At 48.6% G+C, this 24,573-nt stretch overlaps 1 protein-coding gene across 1 annotated transcript in view; it reads right to left on the reverse strand.

Moving 5' to 3' along the window:
• Window positions 1-20,420, reverse strand: part of SMYD2 (SET and MYND domain containing 2) — an 81,813-nt gene extending 61,393 nt beyond the window's left edge. The window contains exons 1-3 of the mRNA XM_075339141.1: window positions 20,080-20,420; window positions 9,857-9,920; window positions 1,462-1,572 (exon numbers count right to left, since the gene is read on the reverse strand). Of these exons, the coding sequence (XP_075195256.1) occupies window positions 1,462-1,572; window positions 9,857-9,920; window positions 20,080-20,246 (342 nt within the window). The 5' untranslated portion in view covers window positions 20,247-20,420. The remainder of the gene's footprint in view (window positions 1-1,461; window positions 1,573-9,856; window positions 9,921-20,079) is intronic.
• Between the last annotated feature and the right edge of the window lie 4,153 nt (window positions 20,421-24,573).

Here is a 24,573-nt window from a genome sequence, read left to right on the forward strand (position 1 = left end):
TCCACAGTTAAGTACTGATTTGCCCAATATAAAACGGGCCACTTCAGCACCAATGTTGAGGAACGTCCTGGACGCCTGGGAGTGGTTGTTGTTCCGGTGATCGTTGATGCTGTGCACAACCTCATACCGGAGAAATCACGAATTTCAGCTAAAGCAATAGCAGACATCATGGGGATTTCCAGTGACCGTGTTTGTGTCATTATCCATGAATATTTGGACATGAGGAAGCGATCTGCAAAGTGAGTCCCCAAATGTCTGACAACAGATCAGAGAAGCATGCGAGTGAAAACTTCCCGGTCCATTTATCAGTGTTTCCGGATGGATAAGAACTTCTTGGATCGACTGGTTACTATGGATGAGACCTGGATTTAATTTGTATAACCCTGAAAATAAGAAGCAGTGAAAATAGTGGACGCACAGTGGTTCTCCTCATCCATAGAAGTTCAAGGTGCAAAAATCAGCCACTAAGGTGATGGCGTCTGTGTTCTGGGATAAGGAGGGTGTGCTGCTAGTGGACTACCTGGAAAAGGGTTCCACCATCAATGCAAGGTATTACATTGAACTTCTGGACCAATTGAAGGCAGCTCTGAAGGCCAAAAGGCACGACAAGCTGTCCAAAGGAATCTTGTTCCTGCAAGACAACGCCTCCGCTCACACTGCACAAGTGACCACAGCAAAACTGGCAGAGCCGGGCTTCCAGCTGGTTGACCACCCATCTTATTCACCAGATCTAGCTCCCTCCGACTATCATCTGTTTCCAAACCTGAAGAAACATCTCAAGGGTAAGAAATTTCACACCATTTCTGATGCCATGGCTGCTACGGATGCCTGGTTTGAGGCACAACCGAAATCTTTATTTTTGCTAGGCTTACAGAACTTGGAATACAGATGTAAGAAGTGTGTTCCCATCAGTGGAGAGGATGTGGAAGAAATATAAAGTTTCATCATCCTATCTGGTTTCTTTCTGGGTAAAGCCAAAGACTTAGCAGCCCCTCGTAACTTAACCCCGAAATTTATTGGGCAATTCATGGATCAAAGACACCTGTTGTGAATTTTGCCATTAAGCTCCTGTTAGAGAACAGCAAGTTGTGAAAGTTCTCGAACATTGAACAGTTGGACATGAGCATCCAAAAGTTTGGAAAAGGTCACATTATGCTCCCCTGAAAAGGATAGAGGTATAGGATCATCCAGAAATTTCACCCGAAAGCCAAAAATCTCGAACTTTTGTGAGTAGTGTATAAGACGGTTGCGAAAAACAGATCTAAGCTCATCACAGCCTCTTCGATTTACTTTTCTGGTGAGTCCAAGATAAGGATATGCAAGTGACTGGCATGCCTAAATAGCCGGCTTTAATTCTGGATATATGCCGCAGCCAAGCTGTACAAGTCTCCCTGCCCCACAACAGATACGTCGTAAATCCTTCCAAAACAGGACACGCAGTAACTTCCTCGGCAGCCTCACCTGTTTGGCCAGTATCCTTGCAGTAAGCCTTACAGTTTCCGAGGGGTTCCAGTTCTGTCCGTACGAGCACATGGAGGAGCATTCCAACTTGTGCATGGGCCAGTCGCCTTTCTACATCAGCAAAAAAGAAAAACAAGGATATAGTGATCTCCTCCGCGTACAAAGGTTAGGGGAAATATGTTTCCTTTACAAATAAGGGATGAGGAAAACCAATGAAATCTAAGAAAAAAAAACAAAACAAAACAAAAAACACAAATAACAAGGGAAAAAAATATAACAAAATTATACATATCTCCACAACATTCATAAAACGACAAACATAGCTTTATTTAGGCTTAAGAATCAGAAGGGTGACAACCCAAACAAGGCGGACGCCAGTCACCCTACAAGCCCAGAGAGGGTAACATTTATAAAAAACAAAAAACACTTCTACCCCTATAAATAAATACATGCATAAAGATAGAGAGATGGATAGAGAGACATCTATAATATTATATATATATATATATATATATTATATTTTATTTTATATATTTTTTTATATATATATATATATATATATATATATATATATTATATTTTATATATATATATATATTATGTTTTATATATTTATATATATATATATATATATATATATATATATATATAAAGAATATATATAAAAAATATAATATATATAAAAAATATTATATGTATATTATACACACACACACACACACACACACAGGGAACTTTTTTTCCTGTTTCAAGATGGGAGAGGCAGGTTGGACACCTCACCCCGCTGCTCCATTTCTGCTCTATGGCGAATCCGGGGGGAAAAAAAAAAAAAAAAAAAAAAAAAAAACCACCCACGAGTGCAGCGTCAGGCCACCTCAAAGAATGAATGGAGCCAAGGTCAAGGCTACACACTGCCACTCCAATCTAAGGGGTATAACAGCGTTGTGTACTGCCGATCCGTGAGGGTCCCGGAGGTTGGAGCCCCACTGATCAATCGCCAATAAGGAGGTGGTCTGGTAAAAACAAGTCAAGTAATGTTGTGGATAGAATTTTAGTTTCTTTTCTTATATATTTTGGATATCAAATCATTTTGGAGACTGTATATAAAAAAAAAAAAAAAAGTAATAATCTAAAATTTACTTTATTAGTGAATTAGATTTTTCCCCTGTAGCCATTTCTAATTAAAATCTATCCTCAGGCAGGATCAGAGTTGAAGAAAAAGTGACCGGCATTTTAAATGTCAGATTAATAGATTTCTTAAAAAAAAGAAAAGAAATCAGTTGTTTTTTTTTTTTATATAAAAGAGACCACTCAAACTGTATTACAAAAAAAAAAAAAAAGCTACTAAACCAATATGGTCTGTGGGGAAACTGAATGTCTGAAACTTTAAATCTGTGGTTTTCTCAAAGTGGTGGGTGTAACATATACAGTATCAGCCCGGGTCAGGTATCCTGCTCGGCCCATGGGTGTAGAACCTATCCAGGGTGATCAGGGGAGCCAGCGGAAGGCTTGGTCAGGAACCACCATCTCCCCCTTCCCTGCACACAGGGTTTTCCTTCCCTGTCACCAAATGTGTGGCACTTCCCCTTACCTAGCGTGACATCATGATATTGCATCACTTTGTGCCAACACATTCCTTTTATGCAAATTAGGCAGTGCTTAGTGACAACCCCTGCTTACATGAGGCACCGCCCCTGAAGAGCTGATCACTGAGGTCTGACACTGCAGAGGAAATCTTGTCTACTCAGCTTCCATTAAAAACAAAGCGGGTGGGGAAGGTTATGTAATTCTGTGGAAAGGGGGAGGGATGGGGACGGGACGGGGTTATTGCCCCATAATGAAATTTCTTTGGAGGTGCAAAACCTCAGGCTACCACCAAAGTCAACATGATGCACAAGCAGCTCCTAGGAAAATTCACTAAGTGGTGCCCAGCAAGCACAAGCTTTAAGAGTAAGGCGGCACGCTGGCTCAAGACTGCAGTACCTACCTATGCAGAGCACAAGAGTAGAGATGACTCATCAGCTGCTGCACTCTGCATAGGCAGTGACAGAGATGACAAAGCACTCAATATAATGATTATCCCGAGTGCTTTGTCATCTGTCATGCTGCTGTGCTCTGCATAAGAAGTGCTTGTCCAAGTAACTCTGTTTCTGCCTATGCAGAGTGCAACCAGTAGAGACAACTTTATGACAGGAAGTCCTTAGTGAAGACCTTAATATTGAGTGGGGCAGCGGGCACAATGGGTGTGGGCCTTCACGCAATAGGGGACATAATCTGAGGCCACATGGGAGTATTTATATGCAGTACACCCAATGAGTGCTGCGCTCTGCATATCAGTCTGTGCAGGCAGGCTACAAAGAGGAAGAAGCAATGTAAGAAATGTGGGTAGGGCTGGAGCGAGGCCAGGATTCCACATCGTGGAGCAGACAAACTCAATTCATGTGCAAACATTTCCATGTGCTGTTTATTATGGGGCCTGCTTGAGTACTGGTTTTAGAAGGGGGGTGATGCGCAATAGTGATGGGCAAACCCAAACTGTAAAGTTTGGGGTCTATACCGGATTAAAGAAAAAAGAAAGAAAATAAGGAATAAAGCACGCGCGTTACACTAGCCAAACCTTTCCCGCGGCTGTAACACTACTCCTGGGTCAAATATCATTGGCTGAGAATACCAGCCCCCAGCTGTCGGCTTTATCATGGCTGGGTATCAAAAAATTGATGGGGGACTGCATGCCTTTTTTAATTATTTAAATAATTAAAACAAAAAAGTTGAACAGTGTCCCTCTTATATTGCTACACAGCCAAGATAAGCGCACAGCTGGGGGCTGCAGCCTGTAGCCGTATGCTTTACCTGTGCTGGGTATCACAATATGGGGGGACCCTACGCCATTATTTTTATACCACTATAGAGACGCAGACCGCGTGTGTGATTTCAACCCTTCACAGATGCGGTCACACAGGGTAGGGGCATGGTCTGACTGCAACCAATCACAGACCTTGGGATTGACGTTGGGCGGGGGAAGCAGTGAATATGTATGAGAGCTAATGAGTGGAACCAGAAGCAGTGTGACAGCCACGTGGGAGACAGCAGAACGCTCCTGCTGTGCAGCCACATAGCCTTTTTTAAAGGGGTTATCCGGCTTATTTTGCCTTTTTCTTGTCATAACACTATTGGCTACATTGGGGCAGGTAGGTTGATAGTAACTACCTACCTGCCCTGCTGTCAGCCCCTCTCCCGCAGCTCAGAGAGGTCATGTCACCGCTCCTGATGTGATTTTGCTGCTTCCTGTGAGGTCACGATGACCGGGCAGGAGCTTATGCTCACCTTGTAGGTGGGCATCACAGCCGACGTCATGTAGCCACCCTGCTGGGCAGGTACAGTGCGTGCAGTCCCCGCCCCCCCCTCCCTGCACCCTCCACACATCACAAAGTGTAGGGGTCTCGCTGCCTGTACACTGCATGCAGCCACTGATGCTACTGGCGGCGAGCAGGATAATGGCCCCCTTGCTGAACGCTGACTGCACAGCCCCCTGCAGAGAACGCGATCAACAAGGGGTCTGCACGCAACAAGCAGCATCAGGGGCCGCAGCTGACAGCGCTTTATATCAGATGAGAGATTCCCGGGCGCTCTGCAGAGCAGAGCGCTGTATACCGCTACTGCAATGATCTGCTGCTGGCTTCTGATTGGCCGGTGGCTGATAATCACTTTATTCACAGTGTGTAGAATTATTAGACGAATGAGTATTTTGATCACGTGATACTTTTTATACATGTTGTCCTACTCCAAGCTGTATAGGCTGAGAGCCAACTACCAATGAAGTAAATCAGGTGATGTGCATCTCTGTAATGAGGAGGGGTGCGGTGTAATGACATCAACACCCTATATAAGGGGTGCTTAATTAGTAGGCAACTTCCTTTCTTTTGGCAAAATGGGTCAGAAGAGAGATTTGACGGGCTCTGAAAAGTAAAAAAACTTGTGAGATGTCTTGCAGAGGTAGGCAGCAGTCTTGACACTGCCAAACTTTTGAAGCGTGATCACCGAACAATCAAGCGTTTCATGGCAAATAGCCAACAGGGTCGCAAGAAGCGTGTTGGGCAAAAAAGGCGCAAAATAACTGCCCATGAATGGAGTAAAATCAAGCGTGAAGCTGCTAAGATGCAGTTTGCCACCAGTTTGGCCATATTTCAGAGCTGCAACGTCACTGGAGTATCAAAAAGCACAAGGTGTGCCATACTCAGGGACATGGCCAAGGTAAGGAAGGCTGAAAAACCACCACCTCTGAACAAGAAACATAAGATAAAACGTCAAGACTGGAACAAGAAATATCTTAAGACTGATTTTTCAAAGGTTTAGGTTTTATGGACTGATGAAATGAGAGTGACTCTTGATGGGCCAGATGGATGGGCCAGAGGCTGGATCAGTAAAGGGCAGAGAGCTCCACTCCGACTCAGACGCCAGCAAGGTGGAGGTGGGGACTGGTATGGGCTGGTATCAAAGATTAACTTGTGGGACCTTTTTGGGTTGAGGATGGAGTGAAGCTCAACACCCAGACCTACTGCCAGTTTTTGGAAGACAACTTCTTCAAGCAGTGGTACAGGAAGAAGTTGGTATCGTTCAAGAAAAACATGATTTTCATGCAAGACAATCCATCACATGCATCCAACTACTCCACAGCGTGGCTGGCCAGTAAAGATCTAAAAGATGAAAAAAATAATGACATGGCCCCTTTGTTCACCTGATCTGAACCCCATAGAGAACCTGTGGTCTCTCATAAAATGTGAGATCTACAGGGAGGGAAAACAGTGCACTTCTCGGAACAGTGTCTGGAGGCTGTGGTGGCTGCTGCATGCAATGTTGATCGTAAACGGATCAAGCAATGACAGAATCTATGGATGGTCGGCTGCTCAGTGTCATCATAAAGAAAGGGGGCTATATTGGTCACTAATTTTTTGGGGTTTTGTTTTTGCATGTCAAATGTTTATTTCTAAATTTTGTGCAGTTATATTGGTTTACCTGGTGAAAAGAAACAAGTAAGATGTGAATAGATTTGTTTTTTTATTAAGTTGCCTAATAATTCTGCACAGTAATAGTTATCTGCACATACAGATATCCTCCTAAGATAGCCAAATCTAAAAAACCCCACTCCAACTTCCAAAAATATTAAGCTTTGATATTTATGAGTCTTTTGGGTAGATTGAGAACATAGTTGTTGATCAATAATAAAAAAAATCCTCTAAAATACAACTTGCCTAATAATTTTGCACACTGTACAGCGCTCCGATCTGCGCAGCGCCCGTGGAATCAGTGATCTGATATACAGCGCTTTATAACAGACAGATCCCCGGGCGCTCTGCAGAGAAGAACTCTATACAGCTTTGATCAGCTGCCGGCCAATCAGAGGCAGCAGCAATCACTGGAGAAGCCGCATAGAGAGCGCTTCCCTGCCCAGCGTCTGGAAATCAGTCCTCTGATATAAAGCGCTGACTGCACGGCCTCTGAACAGGCAGCGATAAGCAAGGTTACGGCCGCAAGAGGCAGAGGACACAGGGCATGAGGATAGGTGGGAAGGATGTGTTTTGGTTTTTGGGTTTTTTTTGTGTGTGAGAAGACTGGCAGACTAGGGGGCAAGTCTACAGGACAGAGCATTACTACAAGATGGGGACAGGAATGGGCACATTACTACAAGATGGGGACAGGGATGGGCACATTACTACAAGATGGGGACAGGGATGGGCACATTACTGTATTATGGAGACAGGGATGGGCACATTACTGTATTACATGTGCGGTGGATGTGAGGTGATTGTGCGGTCACAGATTAGAGAAGCAGGATGATTGGATATACAGAGCAATGATATCTCATCTGTGACAGCACAATCACCTCACATCCACCGTACATATAATGTAGTAATGTGGCCATCTTTGCTGGAGCCATGAGAGGTCAGTGCTGGGGCAGAATACTGACAGCCAATGAGTGTGCAGAGGGTGGGGCTGGACACTGAGGCTGGGCGGAGCCAGCTGTGACTGAGGTTTGGCATAAGAAGATTTCATGTTTGGTTGAGCTGCATGTAAACAAAGTGTGCAGAGAATAAAGGGATACCGTATTTTTCGCTTTATAAGACGCACCTGATTATAAGACGCACCCCCAAATTTGGTGAAGGAAAATAGAATTTTTGTTTTTAATGTTAAATGGGGTCCATCTTATAATGCCAGTGTCTGTCTAACAAATCATATAGGGTATATGTCCCTCATAGCCCCCCATCCTAAAATCTCTGCGTGCCTTATCACAGACAGCAGCAGCAGGAGACCGGGAGATCAGCGCTGGAGGTAAGTAAAGCTTTTTTTATTTTACTATGGGCAGCAGTATGGGGGCGATATCTAACATGTGCGATCAAAGGAGGGCGCAGGCAGATATAATATGCCCCGCTGCCCAAGACCATCAGCGCGATACGGTTTCAGCACCATGTTGATGGACAGCGGCAGTGCATAATATATGAGCAGGAGATCATAGGCTCCCTCCTGCAGCTTCACCAGCTCCCAGCACCGCTCCAGAGCGGACCCTGCAGTATGTATGTACACACACACACATATATATATATATATATATATATATATATATGTACACACACATACATGCATACATACATACATACATACATACATATATATATATATATATATATATATATATATATATATATAACACCTGGACATCAGTGGATGACCAATTAAAGGAGTGACAAAGATTATAATAAAATAACAATCTTTATTTATATTCATTAAAATACTAAAAGGTTTAGCAAAAGGGTACCAAATGGATAGGGAGACACAAGCAGTTAAATCTATTATGTCCCATCTAATAATCACAAAATTTGTTATACAAGGGACATATACTTCAGAAATACATCAGGTGAGTACACATGCCTAAACCACAGAGGTATTCATTATAGACGGATGAATTTCTATGGTCCTCTTTGCGCTGACATGAAATACCAAACATATATAATGTAGAATTACTTATGCAGATATAAATACCCGCAGTATATTACCTATACAGCGCAAAGAGAGAGCAGAAAAAAACGCACGTCATTGAATAGTCACACTGACTAGAAGGCACATGAGAAGGTACACAGATATATTAAACCCACACCCAAGAGACATTCATTGTAAACAAGTGGAGTTCCCTGGTTCCATTAGCGCTGATATCAAGTGTTTAATGCATGTACATACCTCATCCACACCTTTACCTATGCAAAGAGTAAACCGGGTGAATGGATATGAGGTTATCCATGCAGACATGTAGGGCATAAATGCCTGCGATCAAAATACCCAAACAGCGCAAAAAGAATACAGAGAAAAACACAAGTCATTTAGGGCAATAGGAGAGTATAACGATCATTCAAATTACATCACCTGAGGACTGAAGGACTGCCGTGACCCCCACACTCCGACACGTGTTTCGCAATGGCTTTTTCGAGGAGCTCCTATGTGACTATTCAATGACGTGCGTTTTTTTCTGCTCTCTCTTTGCGCTGTATAAGTAATATACTGCGGGTATTTATATCTGCATAAGTAATTCTACATTATATATGTTTGGTATTTCATGTCAGCGCAAAGAGGACCATAGAAATTCACCCGTCTATAATGAATACCTCTGTGGTTTAGGCATGTATACTCACCTGATGTATTTCTGAAGTATATGTCCCTTGTATAACAAATTTTGTGATTATTAGATGGGACATAATAGATTTAACTGCTTGTGTCTCCCTATCCATTTGGTACCCTTTTGCTAAACCTTTTAGTATTTTAATGAATATAAATAAAGATTGTTATTTTATTATAATCTTTGTCACTCCTTTAATTGGTCATCCACTGATGTCCAGGTTGTGTACAAATCATGTTGTTTTGGAGTGCTATATGCTAAATATTTCTGGGACATGTGGTTGTTATATATATATATATATATATATATATATATATATATATATATATATATATATGTATATATATATAAAAAACACACACACACATATAAACCGAATATACGGGGGGTGCGTGTGTAAGACGCACCCCCTACTTTCCCCCAAAATTTGGGGGAACAAAAGTGCGTCTTATAAAGCGAAAAAAATGGTAATTCAAGAGGAAAAAAAGTTAGAAAACAAAATAAATAATAATGTAGGGGTGTTTTATATATAACAATACAGCACAGATTAGCTTAAAACATTTTTGGAGTTTATGTCAGACAACTCCTTTAAGTTCAGCTGAACCTGGGTTCGGCCAACTTTAATGCTCAATTATGGGCAATATTTCTACTGGAATTCTCTTTCTTAAGGAGATGGGATTCTCCTCAATGCATGGAAATAAAATCAAACAAATAATATTAAAATAGTCTTACCTGACAGTCCACATTGCAATAAAAGGCCTGCTTGCATTTGCCGCATTTTGAAAGCCCTTCTTTCCTTAAAGGGAGAAAATAAAACAACATCTCTTATAAATATATTAGATTTAGTCATTATATCGCACATGCATCATTCAGCCTCAGTGTTTCAGCTTTTCAAGTCGGCTACATTAGGGCCAGAACTCTCACCAGTGACTATACGCCGTGTGAAATCCAATTAATCATAAATTCAAACCTTCATTTTCCATGCTTTATACTGCAGCTTTGCTTACTCAGATTGGCTACTAAGCACAAGGCCACAGCAGTCTTCTGAACAGTAGTTTTCTAATACAGATTAGGAGCAAGTGAACCACTGAGGAGGAAAATATTATCAGGTACCAAAAACATACAGAGGATGAGAACAGTTTTATTTCATTTATTTATTTACTTACTAAAATGCATTTAGAAAAAGGAGCCAATTTGGGCTAAAAACCATTTTTGCAATTGGATATCATAACATTTTGCACTATTTGGCTTCTACATGCCATTTGTGGTTTTCCATATTCAACTTTAATGTGGTCTGAGGCCATAAATCAGCTGAGAAGAGCTCAGCAAAAAAAAAAAAAAAAGGGGGGGGTTAAAGTTGGTTAAAACAAGCTCACTGATGGGTTCTCAGTTAACTCATCCTGCAGCCAGAAATAAACAGTGCAATACCTTCATAAGACCAACTTTAAACCTCAAAGACATGCATTTAGTAAGAAAAAAAAAAATAATAATTCATAATAATATATATATATATATATATATATATATATATATATATATATATATATATATATATATATATATATATATATATATATATATATATATATATATATATATATATATATATATATATAGGTGTGTATGTGTGTATGTATATGTATGTCCGGGATTGGCACCTGCATCGTCGCAGCTACAGCCACAAAATTTTGCACACTCACACTCCTGGACCCCGAGAGCGTCATAGGCTATGTTGTGAGGGCAAATTTTAACCCAGCGCGTTGCAATTTACCAATCAGTTTTGCCCCTATCTACATAATGGGGAAAAAGTGAAACAAAAAGTGTACCTGCACCGTCGCATTTACAATCACGAAATTTTGCACAGACACCTCATGTGACCCAGGGAACTTCGTAGACTATGTTTTGACAGGAAAATTTAACCCCGTGCTTTACAGTTAGTCTCCAAAAAACATGCCTCCATTAAAGTAAATGGAGCCTGGAACTACAGGTTATTAATAGGAGCTGTGATTGGTTGCTATAGGAACAAAAAGACATTCATAGTAGTAGCTAAATTTCTCTTGATTCATATATTCATGGCAGTAATGCAGGTTCCATTTTTCACATTTCATTCTTACATATAACTATTGGATTTTTCATGTCAGTATTCACACAGCAGTTTCTGCTATTACATGTATTCCCCTTGCATAGTCACTGGTGTGCATACCTTATCTCCATATAGTGATTTTTTTTAGGTTTTTGCACCCAGTTCAGACATAGAATGGAGTTCCAAACGTTATTCCTTATTTATTCATAGTATAAGAAGCTTATATGTGAGGTAATAAGATGTTGGTGGGGAGACAGACCGGGGAAAGAGACAGACCGGGGAAAGAGACAGACCGGGGAAAGAGACAGACCGGGGAAAGAGACAGACCGGGGAAAGAGACAGACCGGGGAAAGAGACAGACCGGGGAAAGAGACAGACCGGGGAAAGAGACAGACCGGGGAAAGAGACAGACCGGGGAAAGAGACAGACCGGGGAAAGAGACAGACCGGGGAAAGAGACAGACCGGGGAAAGAGACAGACCGGGGAAAGAGACAGACCGGGGAAAGAGACAGACCGGGGAAAGAGACAGACCGGTCACATTACTTGGCCAATTTAGTTAAATCTGTGTGGAATATCTGTGGTGTTGAAATATATCTTGTGAAATGCTTCTATTAGCTCAGTTTTTGCCTTTTAATAATTACATTTCTATTTGTTTTGTGGTTCTATTTTGTTAACAACAGTTATCAACCCGGGTGAAGCCGGGTAGTACAGCTAGTCTATATACATACATATATATACACATATGTGATCCCATCATTTTCCTGATCGTATGTATGTATGTATGTATGTATGTATGCATATGTATATATATATATATATATATATATATATATATATATATATATATATATATATATATATATATATATTTATTTTTTTTTTTTTATTTTTTTGGTGGTACCAAGACAATGCAATAGTTTTTATTGCATGAAAGCTTTATTTTTTTATTATTGTTTATTTACTATTCTTATATTCTCTAGCTAGTTCAATTACTTTATTTTAATCATCCAAATAAAAAGGAGGTATCATTATGCCCCATTAATTTAAGATTAAAGGAATTTTCTAGTGCATAGATAAAAAAAAGATAACAAATGTTCCGTTTCTATTTCGACGTATCATTATCAGTCATTGTACTCCGTCCAAGGAAGGCATCTGAGACACAGCAAGAGGGATCTGGTTTATGTCGGACGCCTCTCCGCAGCAAATAATAACACCGGCTATCTTAAGTTGGCGCGAAGATTACAAACACTTGGCCGGAAAAGGAAAAATGTGCTCGTTTGATCATTAGATCCAAGATAAATATATTAAAAAAATAAAGTAAAAAAAATATTGGGATGGTAATGGAGAAGCGGAGGCCGCGCTCAATGGCCACGGTCCAGAAGATTCTTCGTACTAAACGGCATTATGGTCACAAACATGGACAGAAATTGCAACCATAAGAAAAAAAAAAAAAAACCTCCAAAATCAACTTTTTTGAGTTGTTCCCTGGAACTAGATCAGGGGTGCACAACATAGTTTGGTCCAAGGATCAGATCGTCATACCGAACCGAACCCAAGGGCCGCAAAAATGCTGAAAGGGTACTTACATGAATAAATCACCAGTAGCAAATTTGAGTATTTTAGGTGGATTTACAGCATTTCTGCTCCATAAAAAAAAAAACACTCATGCTAACGTGAACGGAGTATGTACGGTATGTATACAGCGCCAGAATCACCGACAGAACATAAATATCTCCCATGCTGCACCTGCCTATGCTTAATGTACAAAATGTCCCTCCACACTGCCCCTCTCCACACTGCCCCTCTCCACACTGCCCCTCTCCACACTGCCCCTCTCCACACTGCCCCTCTCCACACTGCCCCTCCCCACACTGCCCCTCCCCACACTGCCCCTCCCCACACTGCCCCTCCCCACACTGCCCCTCTCCACACTGCCCCTCTCCACACTGCCCCTCTCCACACTGCCCCTCTCCACACTGCCCCTGTCTGCAATGTGGCTGTCATTATACCTTCTTCCCTGGGGGTCGGCACTCAGCTTTTTTGATTCCTAAATTTCAAGTATCCTGAGGAAGAGCTGCAGTAACCCATAGGTAAAGGTGCCATTCAGGAGTGGAGAAGAGCTTAATGCCAACGCTTGGAGTGGAGGTCATATTGGCGATCACTAAACATTCTCAAAAGAGAGCCAGTCTTAAGGGCAAAAAAATTATTTTGGATGATAAAAAAAAAAAAATGTAAGCGGACCCCCCCCTAGGGGGCTCGCAGGCTATACTATGACCGGTACTCCTTTGCCAGTACATACTGGGAGCACAAGTGACTTTAGAACAATGTGCCACGTGACGGCAGACAAGAACGAACTTTTAATTATCTGGGTCAAGACAAATCCTAAAAGTCACGCAGCTAATAGCTGGAGGGCTTAGCACGGAGATGCTGGTTTATAAAAAGAAGCCACGACATGAGAAATATAATTATACAATTAAGCGGCAGACAGCTGCCAATGTCACAAAGAACAACAGCTGAGAAAACTCTGGATGTGGGGTGAACGCGATCTCAGAGGACGCGGGAATCCCGTCCCATAGTATGTCACCGGTGTGACCCGTCCCCCTCTGCACCCTGACACTGATTAGTGGCCGCTCACCATTCCTCCTAAATCCCTCCCGGCAGATCTCAGACATCAAGGACGATTGCACGTGAACATCTGTTGGGACCCCCCAGCCGAGAACCTCCACCGTTCCGTGGTCTTAAAGTGCTCTACGTGACATGAATGCACGAGCGCGGCAAGACGGGTGGACGAATGACTAACAAGACACAAACTTGGTGAAGGAAAGAAAAAACAAAAAAAAAATTTAAATATATAAATAAAAAAATAAGTGTCTGCACTTGAAAAACAAATCCCAAACATCTCACTGAGCCTTGTACAGGGTGCAGTCTTAGAAACGGATCACATTTATACGCTGCAGTCTCTGGCCAAACTGCAATATATACGGATCGGTACTGGTATAGGTTGAAAAAAAAAAACAAAAAAAACATTAAAAAAGAAAAAAAAATAATTCAGATTTGACACTTTACTTCTACGTCCGATGCATATACCTGCAGACATACAAATGTCAGTCTCGCCTTACTCCTCTTTGGAGCTTACGTACGGAGCCATCATTTTTCATTGTGACGTATGAATATTTACCCAAATTAGATCATTTTTCCAGACTAAAAAAAAATTAAATAAATAAACGCTCAAATTGGAAAATGGCCAAACACAGCCCAAGGCCAGTCTCAGACAACAACTCTGAGCACAGAGCCGCCACGGTCAGTTTGGAATATTGCGCAGGACAGTAAATATGGGATGTGTAAAATCGGCCTAAAGGGGGTGTTACACGCATCGATATCACTGATGTAAGCACCCGCCCTCGTCGTTTGTGCGTCACGGGCAAATCGCTGCCTGTAGCGCACAATATCATTAGGAGCAGTCACACGGACTGTTGCCGGCGAACCGCCTCCTTTCTAAGGGGGCGTCACTAAGCGGCCGCCCAATAGAAGCAGAGGGGCGGATATAAGCGGCTGTAACATCCCGCCCACCTCCTTCCTTTCTCATACCGGCGGCCGCGGGTAAGCTGTAGTTCATCGTTCCCGAGGTGTCACACGTAGCGATGTATGCTGCCTCAGGAACGACGAACAACCTGCGTCCTCTACAATCAACGATTTTTTTAAATGGAACGACGTGTCAACAATGGACGATTTGGTGAGTATTTTCCATCGTTAACGGTCGTTCCTTGCTATCACACGCAACGACGTCGCTAACGGTGCCGGATGTGCGTCACGGAATCCGTGACCCCAGCGATATATCGTTAGATACGTCGTTGCGTGTAACGGGGCCTTATGTCTTCCGCTGTCCTGCAGTTCTGCCACAAAACAGATTAGCACTTTTTTGTTGTTTTTATAAAAAAAGGGTCAGACTAGTAAATAATAAAGCCGAGATACTCGCCCATGGGTAGAATTCACAATATTTCACAAACTCCACATAGACCGCAGGTTTACTGACCTGATCTAACAGCCTCTTAGCCATAAATACGACTGTTAGATCTGAGGTCAGGCGGGCAGCGCGGTCTATACACTACTAAATCCGCTGGTCCGTGCCTCCTGGTCCCGTCCAATCACTGACTAAGGCGTGTCACCTCTGCAGCCTGCGATTGGCCACCAGTATATCTGGACCTGGAAGCACGGACCAGCAGGAATCAGTGAGGATAGGGATCATTTTTTGTATTACTTTTAGCCAGCAGGACTCCCTTTCTTGACTCATCTTCAATGGCAGGACAGCCCCTTTAAGCTTTGTTCACATCTGTGTAAGATTCTGTTTCAGGGTCACATTTTTTTCTCTTCCGGGATCCATTGGGCACCATTGGTGTCCATTCCGTGCCGTGGTTTCCATGTGGCGCCCCTGAGGCTTCAAGCACCAGAGGGTACTGCAGCTCATTTAAGCTTCAGAATTAATCTTGGGTAATGAGGGGGTTAATCACCAGTGTTTCCACATTTACACATTACATACAGTTTAGGTGCCTTTTCACTGGGGACTGGACTAGGGTAGATAGGGGGGGTGGCCATCACAAAGCATGGGACTTCCCGGGTCACTAGGACAACCACCTGCGGGGCAGGCACCACTTCTTGGGGGTAGAAGTAGGAGCAACCTTTACACAATCTTCAGTCAAGTTGGGACTTCAGTTCTGGAAACACACCACCACTTTCTCTTCTTTCACGGGGCCTGAGGCTTGGAGCAGGACGCTCAGCCCGGGTTCCTCACTCCTGGAGGGGCAACTCTTAAGGCCCCGTCACACACACAGATAAATCTTTGGCAGATCTGTGGTTGCAGTGAAATGATGGACATATTGTTCCATTTGTACACAGCCACAAACCTGGCACTGATTGTCCACAATTTCACTGCAACCACAGATCTACCACAGATCTACCACAGATCTACCACAGATCTACCACAGATCTACCACAGATCTACCACAGATCTACCAGTGTTTGTGTGACGGGGGCTTTAGAAAGGACACTTCCAAAATACCGGTGGCTACCTCTAACTTAACCGGGATTGGCTGGAGCCCAACACTGCGGTGGCCGGTGCCTCCTGGGCAACCTAAAGACAGTGAGTAAACCACCTGGAACCGCAGCAGCTGACTCATTCTTTTGATTGCTGGCGCTGCCGCCCCATGCTTCGGCGCCAATGGATACCACTCCCCTCATCCTCCCCGGGGCCCACTCCGCCTGTGGGGAGTAGAGCCATCTTAGCTGCTACGACCATCTGCCCCGGAGGACAGCGAGAGCCAATTCCTGGCCGCGTACCGCAGGTGGTGTCCCGAGACAATTCTCCTCACCCTCATCCACCACTACCCTCATCCTCTCCACCACCCATTATCCATCCATCCCTTTTATTGTACACCTCGGGGCACGAAGCCGGGCAGGGCCACCCGTGACATCCCAGACCCGCCCATGGCTGATACATCCACACAATAGAAACCACAGATAAACCGCATACGGGGTCAAACACCGCGCTTCCGAAATAAGGAACAGTCCAAAGGAGTCTTTTCAGTGACTATTTCTACGCGTTTCGGAGATACATTTCTCCACCGAAACGCGAAGAAATAAAGTCACTGAAAAGGCTCCTCTGGGTTGTTCCTTCCTTCGGCAGCGCGGTGTTTGACCCCTTCTTATGCGATTTACCTGGGGCTGCAGCAGCCGGTTAGACCTGTGCGTCTAGTGGTTGTGACTCTCACCCCCTCCCGTTGAGCCCCCCAGTGTTGTTCTTCAATAACACCCCTCGGATAGGAACCTATTTGCGCTCCCTTTGTCTTCCAGTTTATTTATAAATAGAAACCACCGAGCAGATGTGAGTCTCACCCCCGGGGCGTCAGCTCCACGCTGAAATTCACAAACTTCTAGGCTCCAAAGCCCCATGGAAAGTCACATCCTAAATATAGTCACCGACGGCCCTCATACTCCTCGGGGTGACACCGCGAGCGGCCGGAGATACTTTCTAGGAATCTGATCTCAGAGGAGGTGCATATACCCGTCACTTTGGATGGTTGGAGGTCCTCACCAATCAGAAGGACGAAGGGGCCACAGTGCCAACTCAACACTACTGCCCCCTCCCATTAGCGGACCACCCAGCTGGGCCAGAAGCCTCCACTGTGCAGGGGCCACAGCCACAAAACCGTTTTTATTTCCAATATATCTTAATGCAAGCATTTTTTTCAATTTCTCAGATGTGCGTCCCTTTAATGCCAGGCAGAACTATCATAATGACCTTCATTTGTTAAAGGGATATTCACCAAATATCAAGTTATTTCCTGCCCATAGGATAGGTGAGAATTTAGTGATCGACAAGGATCTGACAGATGTAAGTATGAAAATAGGGCCGGGAGGTGGAAGAATCCGTAATCAACTGATCAATGGGCCAGCTTCATTCCATAAAAGGGCAATCACCGGCACTAAAGGGGGGGGGGGGCACTAAAAAGGGAGGCCATCACCGACGCTAAAAAGGGAGGCAAATACAGGCGCTAAAAAGGGGGGGGGGGGACATCAGGGGAGGTGTCAGGCCGGGCTCTCGCTAAGGGGAGGTGTCAGGCCGGGCTCTCGCTAAGGGGAGGTGTCAGGCCGGGCTCTCGCTAAGGGGAGGTGTCAGGCCGGGCTCTCGCTAAGGGGAGGTGTCAGGCCGGGCTCTCGCTAAGGGGAGGTGTCAGGCCGGGCTCTCGCTAAGGGGAGGTGTCAGGCCGGGCTCTCGCTAAGGGGAGGTGTCAGGCCGGGCTCTCGCTAAGGGGAGGTGTCAGGCCGGGCTCTCGCTAAGGGGAGGTGTCAGGCCGGGCTCTCGCTAAGGGGAGGTGTCAGACAGGGCTCTCGCTAAGGGGAGGTGTCAGGCCGGGCTCTCGCTAAGGGGAGGTGTCAGACCGGGCTCTCGCTAAGGGGAGGTGTCAGACCGGGCTCTCGCTAAGGGGAGGTGTCAGACCGGGCTCTCGCTAAGGGGAGGTGTCAGACCGGGCTCTCGCTAAGGGGAGGTGTCAGACCGGGCTCTCGCTAAGGGGAGGGGTCAGGCCGGGCTCTCGCTAAGGGGAGGTGTCAGGCCGGGCTCTCGCTAAGGGGAGGTGTCAGGCCGGGCTCTCGCTAAGGGGAGGTGTCAGGCCGGGCTCTCGCTAAGGGGAGGTGTCAGGCCGGGCTCTCGCTAAGGGGAGGGGTCAGGCCGGGCTCTCGCTAAGGGGAGGTGTCAGGCCGGGCTCTCGCTGAGGGGAGGTGTCAGGCCGGGCTCTCGCTGAGGGCAGTGGTCAGGCCGGGCTCTCGCTAAGGGGAGGTGTCAGACAGGGCTCTCGCTAAGGGGAGTTGTCAGACAGGGCTCTCGCTAAGGGGAGGGGTCAGGCCGGGCTCTCGCTAAGGGGAGGGGTCAGGCCGGGCTCTCGCTAAGGGGAGGGGTCAGGCCGGGCTCTCGCTAAGGGGAGGGGTCAGGCCGGGCTCTCGCTAAGGGGAGGGGTCAGGCCGGGCTCTCGCTAAGGGGAGGGGTCAGGCCGGGCTCTCGCTAAGGGGAGGGGTCAGGCCGGGCTCTCGCTAAGGGGAGGGGTCAGGCCGGGCTCTCGCTAAGGGGAGGTGTCAGGCCGGGCTCTCGCTAAGGGGAGGTGTCAGGCCGGGCTCTCGCTAAGGGGAGGTGTCAGGCCGGGCTCTCGCTAAGGGGAGGTGTCAGGCCGGGCTCTCGCTAAGGGGAGGTGTCAGGCCGGGCTCTCGCTAAGGGGAGGTGTCAGGCCGGGCTCTCGCTAAGGGGAGGTGTCAGGCCGGGCTCTCGCTAAGGGGAGGTGTCAGACAGGGCTCTCGCTAAGGGGAGTTGTCAGGCCGGGCTCTCGCTAAGGGGAGGTGTCAAGCCGGGCTCTCGCTAAGGGGAGGTGTCAGACAGGGCTCTCGCTAAGGGGAGGTGTCAGGCCGGGCTCTCGCTAAGGGGAGGTGTCAGACAGGGCTCTCGCTAAGGGGAGGTGTCAGACAGGGCTCTCGCTAAGGGGAGGTGTCAGGCCGGGCTCTCGCTAAGGGGAGGGGTCAGGCCGGGCTCTCGCTAAGGGGAGGGGTCAGGCCGGGCTCTCGCTAAGGGGAGGGGTCAGGCCGGGCTCTCGCTAAGGGGAGGTGTCAGGCCGGGCTCTCGCTAAGGGGAGGTGTCAGGCCGGGCTCTCGCTAAGGGGAGGTGTCAGGCCGGGCTCTCGCTAAGGGGAGGTGTCAGGCCGGGCTCTCGCTAAGGGGAGGTGTCAGACAGGGCTCTCGCTAAGGGGAGTTGTCAGGCCGGGCTCTCGCTAAGGGGAGGTGTCAGACAGGGCTCTCGCTAAGGGGAGGTGTCAGACAGGGCTCTCGCTAAGGGGAGGTGTCAGACAGGGCTCTCGCTAAGGGGAGGTGTCAGGCCGGGCTCTCGCTAAGGGGAGGTGTCAGGCCGGGCTCTCGCTAAGGGGAGTGGTCAGGCCGGGCTCTCGCTAAGGGGAGGTGTCAGACTGGGTTCTGCCACTTGCACTGGTGCCTGGACCTTGCTGGTCATGCATGCAGCGTTTAAAGCACAGCTCTGTGTACACTAGGCAGCTGCGTTTTCTGGGCAGCTGCGTTTTCTGCCCGGTTCCCTGCAGCTCAGCACAAACGCGCACGTGTGATTGTGTCAGGGAAATGTCTCGGTACAGAGGGATATCCGGAGGCGCTAGGACCGCGCGGTCCTGCCGGAATGAGAGCTTCCGCCCACGTGCAGCTGGACAGCCGCCACCGTACTCCTTCTAATAGAGGCGCAGTGGTAATAATTCCGCCCCGGGGGACACGGGCAGCGGGTACCGGGGCACACAGCAGCCGGTACCGGGCAGCGGAGCGCGGGAGGTACCTGGAGAAGCAGTAGTCGCACTGGTTGCCCCGCTCATTGGTGGTCAGGACCCAGGTGTAGGCCGGGCAGGAGAAGAGCAGCTCGCCCAGCCTGAAGTCACGTAGCGCCCGCATCCCTCTGCCCTTCCCGGGGCTTACGAAGCGCTCGATGGCGTCAGGGGGTCCCATGGTGTCCGCACAGGGATGCTCGACAGAGAGAAAGAGGCCGCCGTGCCTGGGAGCTGCTATTAATGTCTCCCCGGGACAGGCAGACAGGGGAGGACAGCTGTGCAGCTGCGGGAGCCGCGGGGTCCTAAAGCCGGCACGTTACTGCTGCAGTAAAGGGAGAAGCCGCTCACCCCCTGCTGCAGTAAAGAGAGAGGGCGCGCCGCTCACCCCCTGCTGCAGTAAAGGGAGAAGGCGCTCACCCCCTGCTGCAGTAAAGGGAGAAGCCGCTCACCCCCTGCTGCAGTAAAGGGAGAGAGCGCTCACCCCCTGCTGCAGTAAAGAGAGAGGGCGCTCACCCCCTGCTGCAGTAAAGAGAGGGCGCTCACCCCCTGCTGCAGTAAAGAGAGAGGGTGCTCACCCCCTGCTGCAGTAAAGAGAGAGGGCGCTCACCCCCTGCTGCAGTAAAGAGAGGGCGCTCACCCTCTGCTGCAGTAAAGAGAGAGGGTGCTCACCCCCTGCTGCAGTAAAGGGAGAGAGCGCTCACCCCCTGCTGCAGTAAATAGAGAGGGCGCTCACCCCCTGCTGCAGTAAAGGGAGAAGGCGCTCACCCCCTGCTGCAGTAAAGGGAGAAGGCGCTCACCCCCTGCTGCAGTAAAGAGAGAGGGCGCTCACCCCCTGCTGCAGTAAAGGGAGAAGGCGCTCACCCCCTGCTGCAGTAAAGGGAGAGAGCGCTCACCCCCTGCTGCAGTAAAGAGAGGGCGCTCACCCCCTGCTGCAGTAAAGGGAGAAGGCGCTCACCCCCTGCTGCAGTAAAGGGAGAAGGCGCTCACCCCCCTGCTGCAGTAAAGAGAGGGCGCTCACCCCCCTGCTGCAGTAAAGGGAGAGAGCGCTCACCCCCTGCTGCAGTAAAGGGAGAGAGCGCTCACCCCCTGCTGCAGTAAAGGGAGACAGCGCTCACCCCCTGCTGCAGTAAAGGGAGAGAGCGCTCACCCCCTGCTGCAGTAAAGGGAGAAGGCGCTCACCCCCTGCTGCAGTAAAGGGAGAAGGCGCTCACCCCCTGCTGCAGTAAAGGGAGAAGGCGCTCACCCCCCTGCTGCAGTAAAGAGAGGGCGCTCACCCCCCTGCTGCAGTAAAGGGAGAGAGTGCTCACCCCCCTGCTGCAGTAAAGGGAGAGAGCGCTCACCCCCTGCTGCAGTAAAGGGAGAGAGCGCTCACCCCCTGCTGCAGTAAAGGGAGAGAGCGCTCACCCCCTGCTGCAGTAAATAGAGAGGGCGCTCACCCCCTGCTGCAGTAAATAGAGAGGGCGCTCACCCCCTGCTGCAGTAAATAGAGAGGGCACTCACCCCCTGCTGCAGTAAAGAAAGGGCGCTCACCCCCTGCTGCAGTAAAGAGAGAGGGCGCTCACCCCCTGCTGCAGTAAAGAGAGAGGGCGCTCACCCCCTGCTGCAGTAAAGAGAGGGCGCTCACCCCCCTGCTGCAGTAAAGAGAGGACGCTCACCCCCCTGCTGCAGTAAAGAGAGGACGCTCACCCCCCTGCTGCAGTAAAGAGAGAGCGCTCACCCCCTGCTGCAGTAAAGAGAGGACGCTCACCCCCCTGCTGCAGTAAAGAGAGGACGCTCACCCCCCTGCTGCAGTAAAGAAAGGGCGCTCACCCCCTGCTGCAGTAAAGAGAGAGGGCGCTCACCCCCTGCTGCAGTAAAGAGAGAGGGCGCTCACCCCCTGCTGCAGTAAAGAGAGGGCGCTCACCCCCCTGCTGCAGTAAAGAGAGGACGCTCACCCCCCTGCTGCAGTAAAGAGAGGACGCTCACCCCCCTGCTGCAGTAAAGAGAGAGCGCTCACCCCCTGCTGCAGTAAAGAGAGGACGCTCACCCCCCTGCTGCAGTAAAGAGAGGGCGCTCACCCCCCTGCTGCAGTAAAGAGAGGACGCTCACCCCCCTGCTGCAGTAAAGAGAGGACGCTCACCCCCCTGCTGCAGTAAAGAGAGGGCGCTCACCCCCTGCTGCAGTAAAGAGAGGGCGCTCACCCCCTGCTGCAGTAAAGAGAGGGCGCTCACCCCCTGCTGCAGTAAAGAGAGGGCGCTCACCCCCTGCTGCAGTAAAGAGAGGGCGCTCACCCCTTGCTGCAGTAAAGAGAGGGCGCTCACCCCTTGCTGCAGTAAAGAGAGGGCGCTCTCACCCCCTGCTGCAGTAAAGAGAGGGCGCTCTCACCCCCTGCTGCAGTAAAGAGAGGGCGCTCACCCCCTGCTGCAGTAAAGAGAGGGCGCTCACCCCCTGCTGCAGTAAAGAGAGGGCGCTTACCCCCCTGCTGCAGTGAATAGAGGGCGCTCGCCCCCTGCTGCAGTGAATAGAGGGCGCTCGCCCCCTGCTGCAGTGAATAGAGGGCGCTCTCCCCCTGCTGCAGTGAATAGAGGGCGCTCACCCCCTGCTGCAGTAAAGAGAGGGCGCTCACCCCCTGCTGCAGTAAAGAGAGGGCGCTCACCCCCTGCTGCAGTAAAGAGAGGGCGCTCACCCCCTGCTGCAGTAAAGAGAGGGCGCTCACCCCCTGCTGCAGTAAAGAGAGGGCGCTCACCCCCTGCTGCAGTAAAGAGAGGGCGCTCACCCCCTGCTGCAGTAAAGAGAGGGCGCTCACCCCCTGCTGCAGTAAAGAGAGGGCGCTCACCCCCTGCTGCAGTAAAGAGAGGGCGCTCACCCCCTGCTGCAGTAAAGAGAGGGCGCTCACCCCCCTGCTGCAGTAAAGAGAGGGCGCTCACCCCCTGCTGCAGTAAAGAGAGGGCGCTCACCCCCTGCTGCAGTAAAGAGAGGGCGCTCACCCCCTGCTGCAGTAAAGAGAGGGCGCTCACCCCCTGCTGCAGTAAAGAGAGGGCGCTCACCCCCCCTGCTGCAGTAAAGAGAGGGCGCTCAGCCCCTGCTGCAGTAAAGAGAGGGCGCCTACCCCCCTGCTGCAGTAAAGAGAGGGCGCCTACCCCCCTGCTGCAGTAAAGAGAGGGCGCCTACCCCCCCTGCTGCAGTAAAGAGAGGGCGCCTACCCCCCCTGCTGCAGTAAAGAGAGGGCGCCTACCCCCCCTGTTGCAGTAAAGAGAGGGCGCCTACCCCCCTGCTGCAGTAAAGAGAGGGCACCTACCCCCCCTGCTGCAGTAAAGAGAGGGCGCCTACCCCCCCTGTTGCAGTAAAGAGAGGGCGCCTACCCCCCTGCTGCAGTAAAGAGAGGGCGCCTACCCCCCCTGCTGCAGTAAAGAGAGGGCGCCTACCCCCCCTGTTGCAGTAAAGAGAGGGCGCCTACCCCCCTGCTGCAGTAAAGAGAGGGCGCCTACCCCCCCTGTTGCAGTAAAGAGAGGGCGCCTACCCCCCTGCTGCAGTAAAGAGAGGGCGCCTACCCCCCTGCTGCAGTAAAGAGAGGGCGCCTACCCCCCTGCTGCAGTAAAGAGAAGGCGCCTCTCAGAAACGTGGCTTTGCGTTTCCGGTGCGTGTCGCACTGATGTCACATGGATCACATCCGTGCGGTCCGTGTGACACCTGTGCTGCTGGAGAAAAACAGACATGTCTATGTGTGGAGCACACGAACACACGTATGCTCCACACGGTCTAAGGCCGGCTTCACACTTGCGATTAACTCGCACGAGTGCAATGCGAGAAAATCTCGCATTGCACTCGGACCAATGTTACTCAATGATGCAGCTCCCATCTGCTATTTTTTTTCTCAGTCCAAATCGGACTCTAAACTAGACTCGAAACTCTATGCGTGCGCTGAAAAAAACGGATGTCGCACGGACGGCACACACACCATCCTAGTGACATGCGTTTTTCTAAATACATTTATCACATGTTGCAGAAAACACTGGAAATGAGTGAGGTCTGTCGATGTCGGTCAATTTCTATCTCTGTCAGTCGGTCTGTCTCTCTCTGTCTCTCTCTCTGTCGGTCGGTCTCTCTGTCTCCCTGTCGTCTGTCTCTATCTCTCTCTGTCTGTCTATCCCTCTCCCCCCCTCTCTCTCGTACTCACCGATCCCCCGAGCAATGGTACGGCGCTGCACGGCTGTCACAAAGCTCTGGCGGCTTTTCCTCTTTTGAAAAAGCCGGCCGCTCATTATTCCGTCTAGTATTCACTGTTTTCCCCGCCCACCGGTGCCTATGATTGGTTGCAGTTAGACACGCCCCCACGTTGAGTGACAGCTGTCTCACTGCAACCAATCACAGCCACTGGTGGGCTATATAGTGCAGTAAAATAAATAAATAAATAATTTAAAAAAAACGGCGTACAGATCCCCCCAATTTTCATACCAGCCAGGGTAAAGCCATACGGCTGGAGGCTGGTATTGTCAGGATTGGGAGCGCCACGTTATGGGGAGTCC

Source organism: Anomaloglossus baeobatrachus, chromosome 3, assembly GCF_048569485.1.
Source record: "Anomaloglossus baeobatrachus isolate aAnoBae1 chromosome 3, aAnoBae1.hap1, whole genome shotgun sequence".
Classification (NCBI taxonomy): domain Eukaryota; kingdom Metazoa; phylum Chordata; class Amphibia; order Anura; family Aromobatidae; genus Anomaloglossus; species Anomaloglossus baeobatrachus.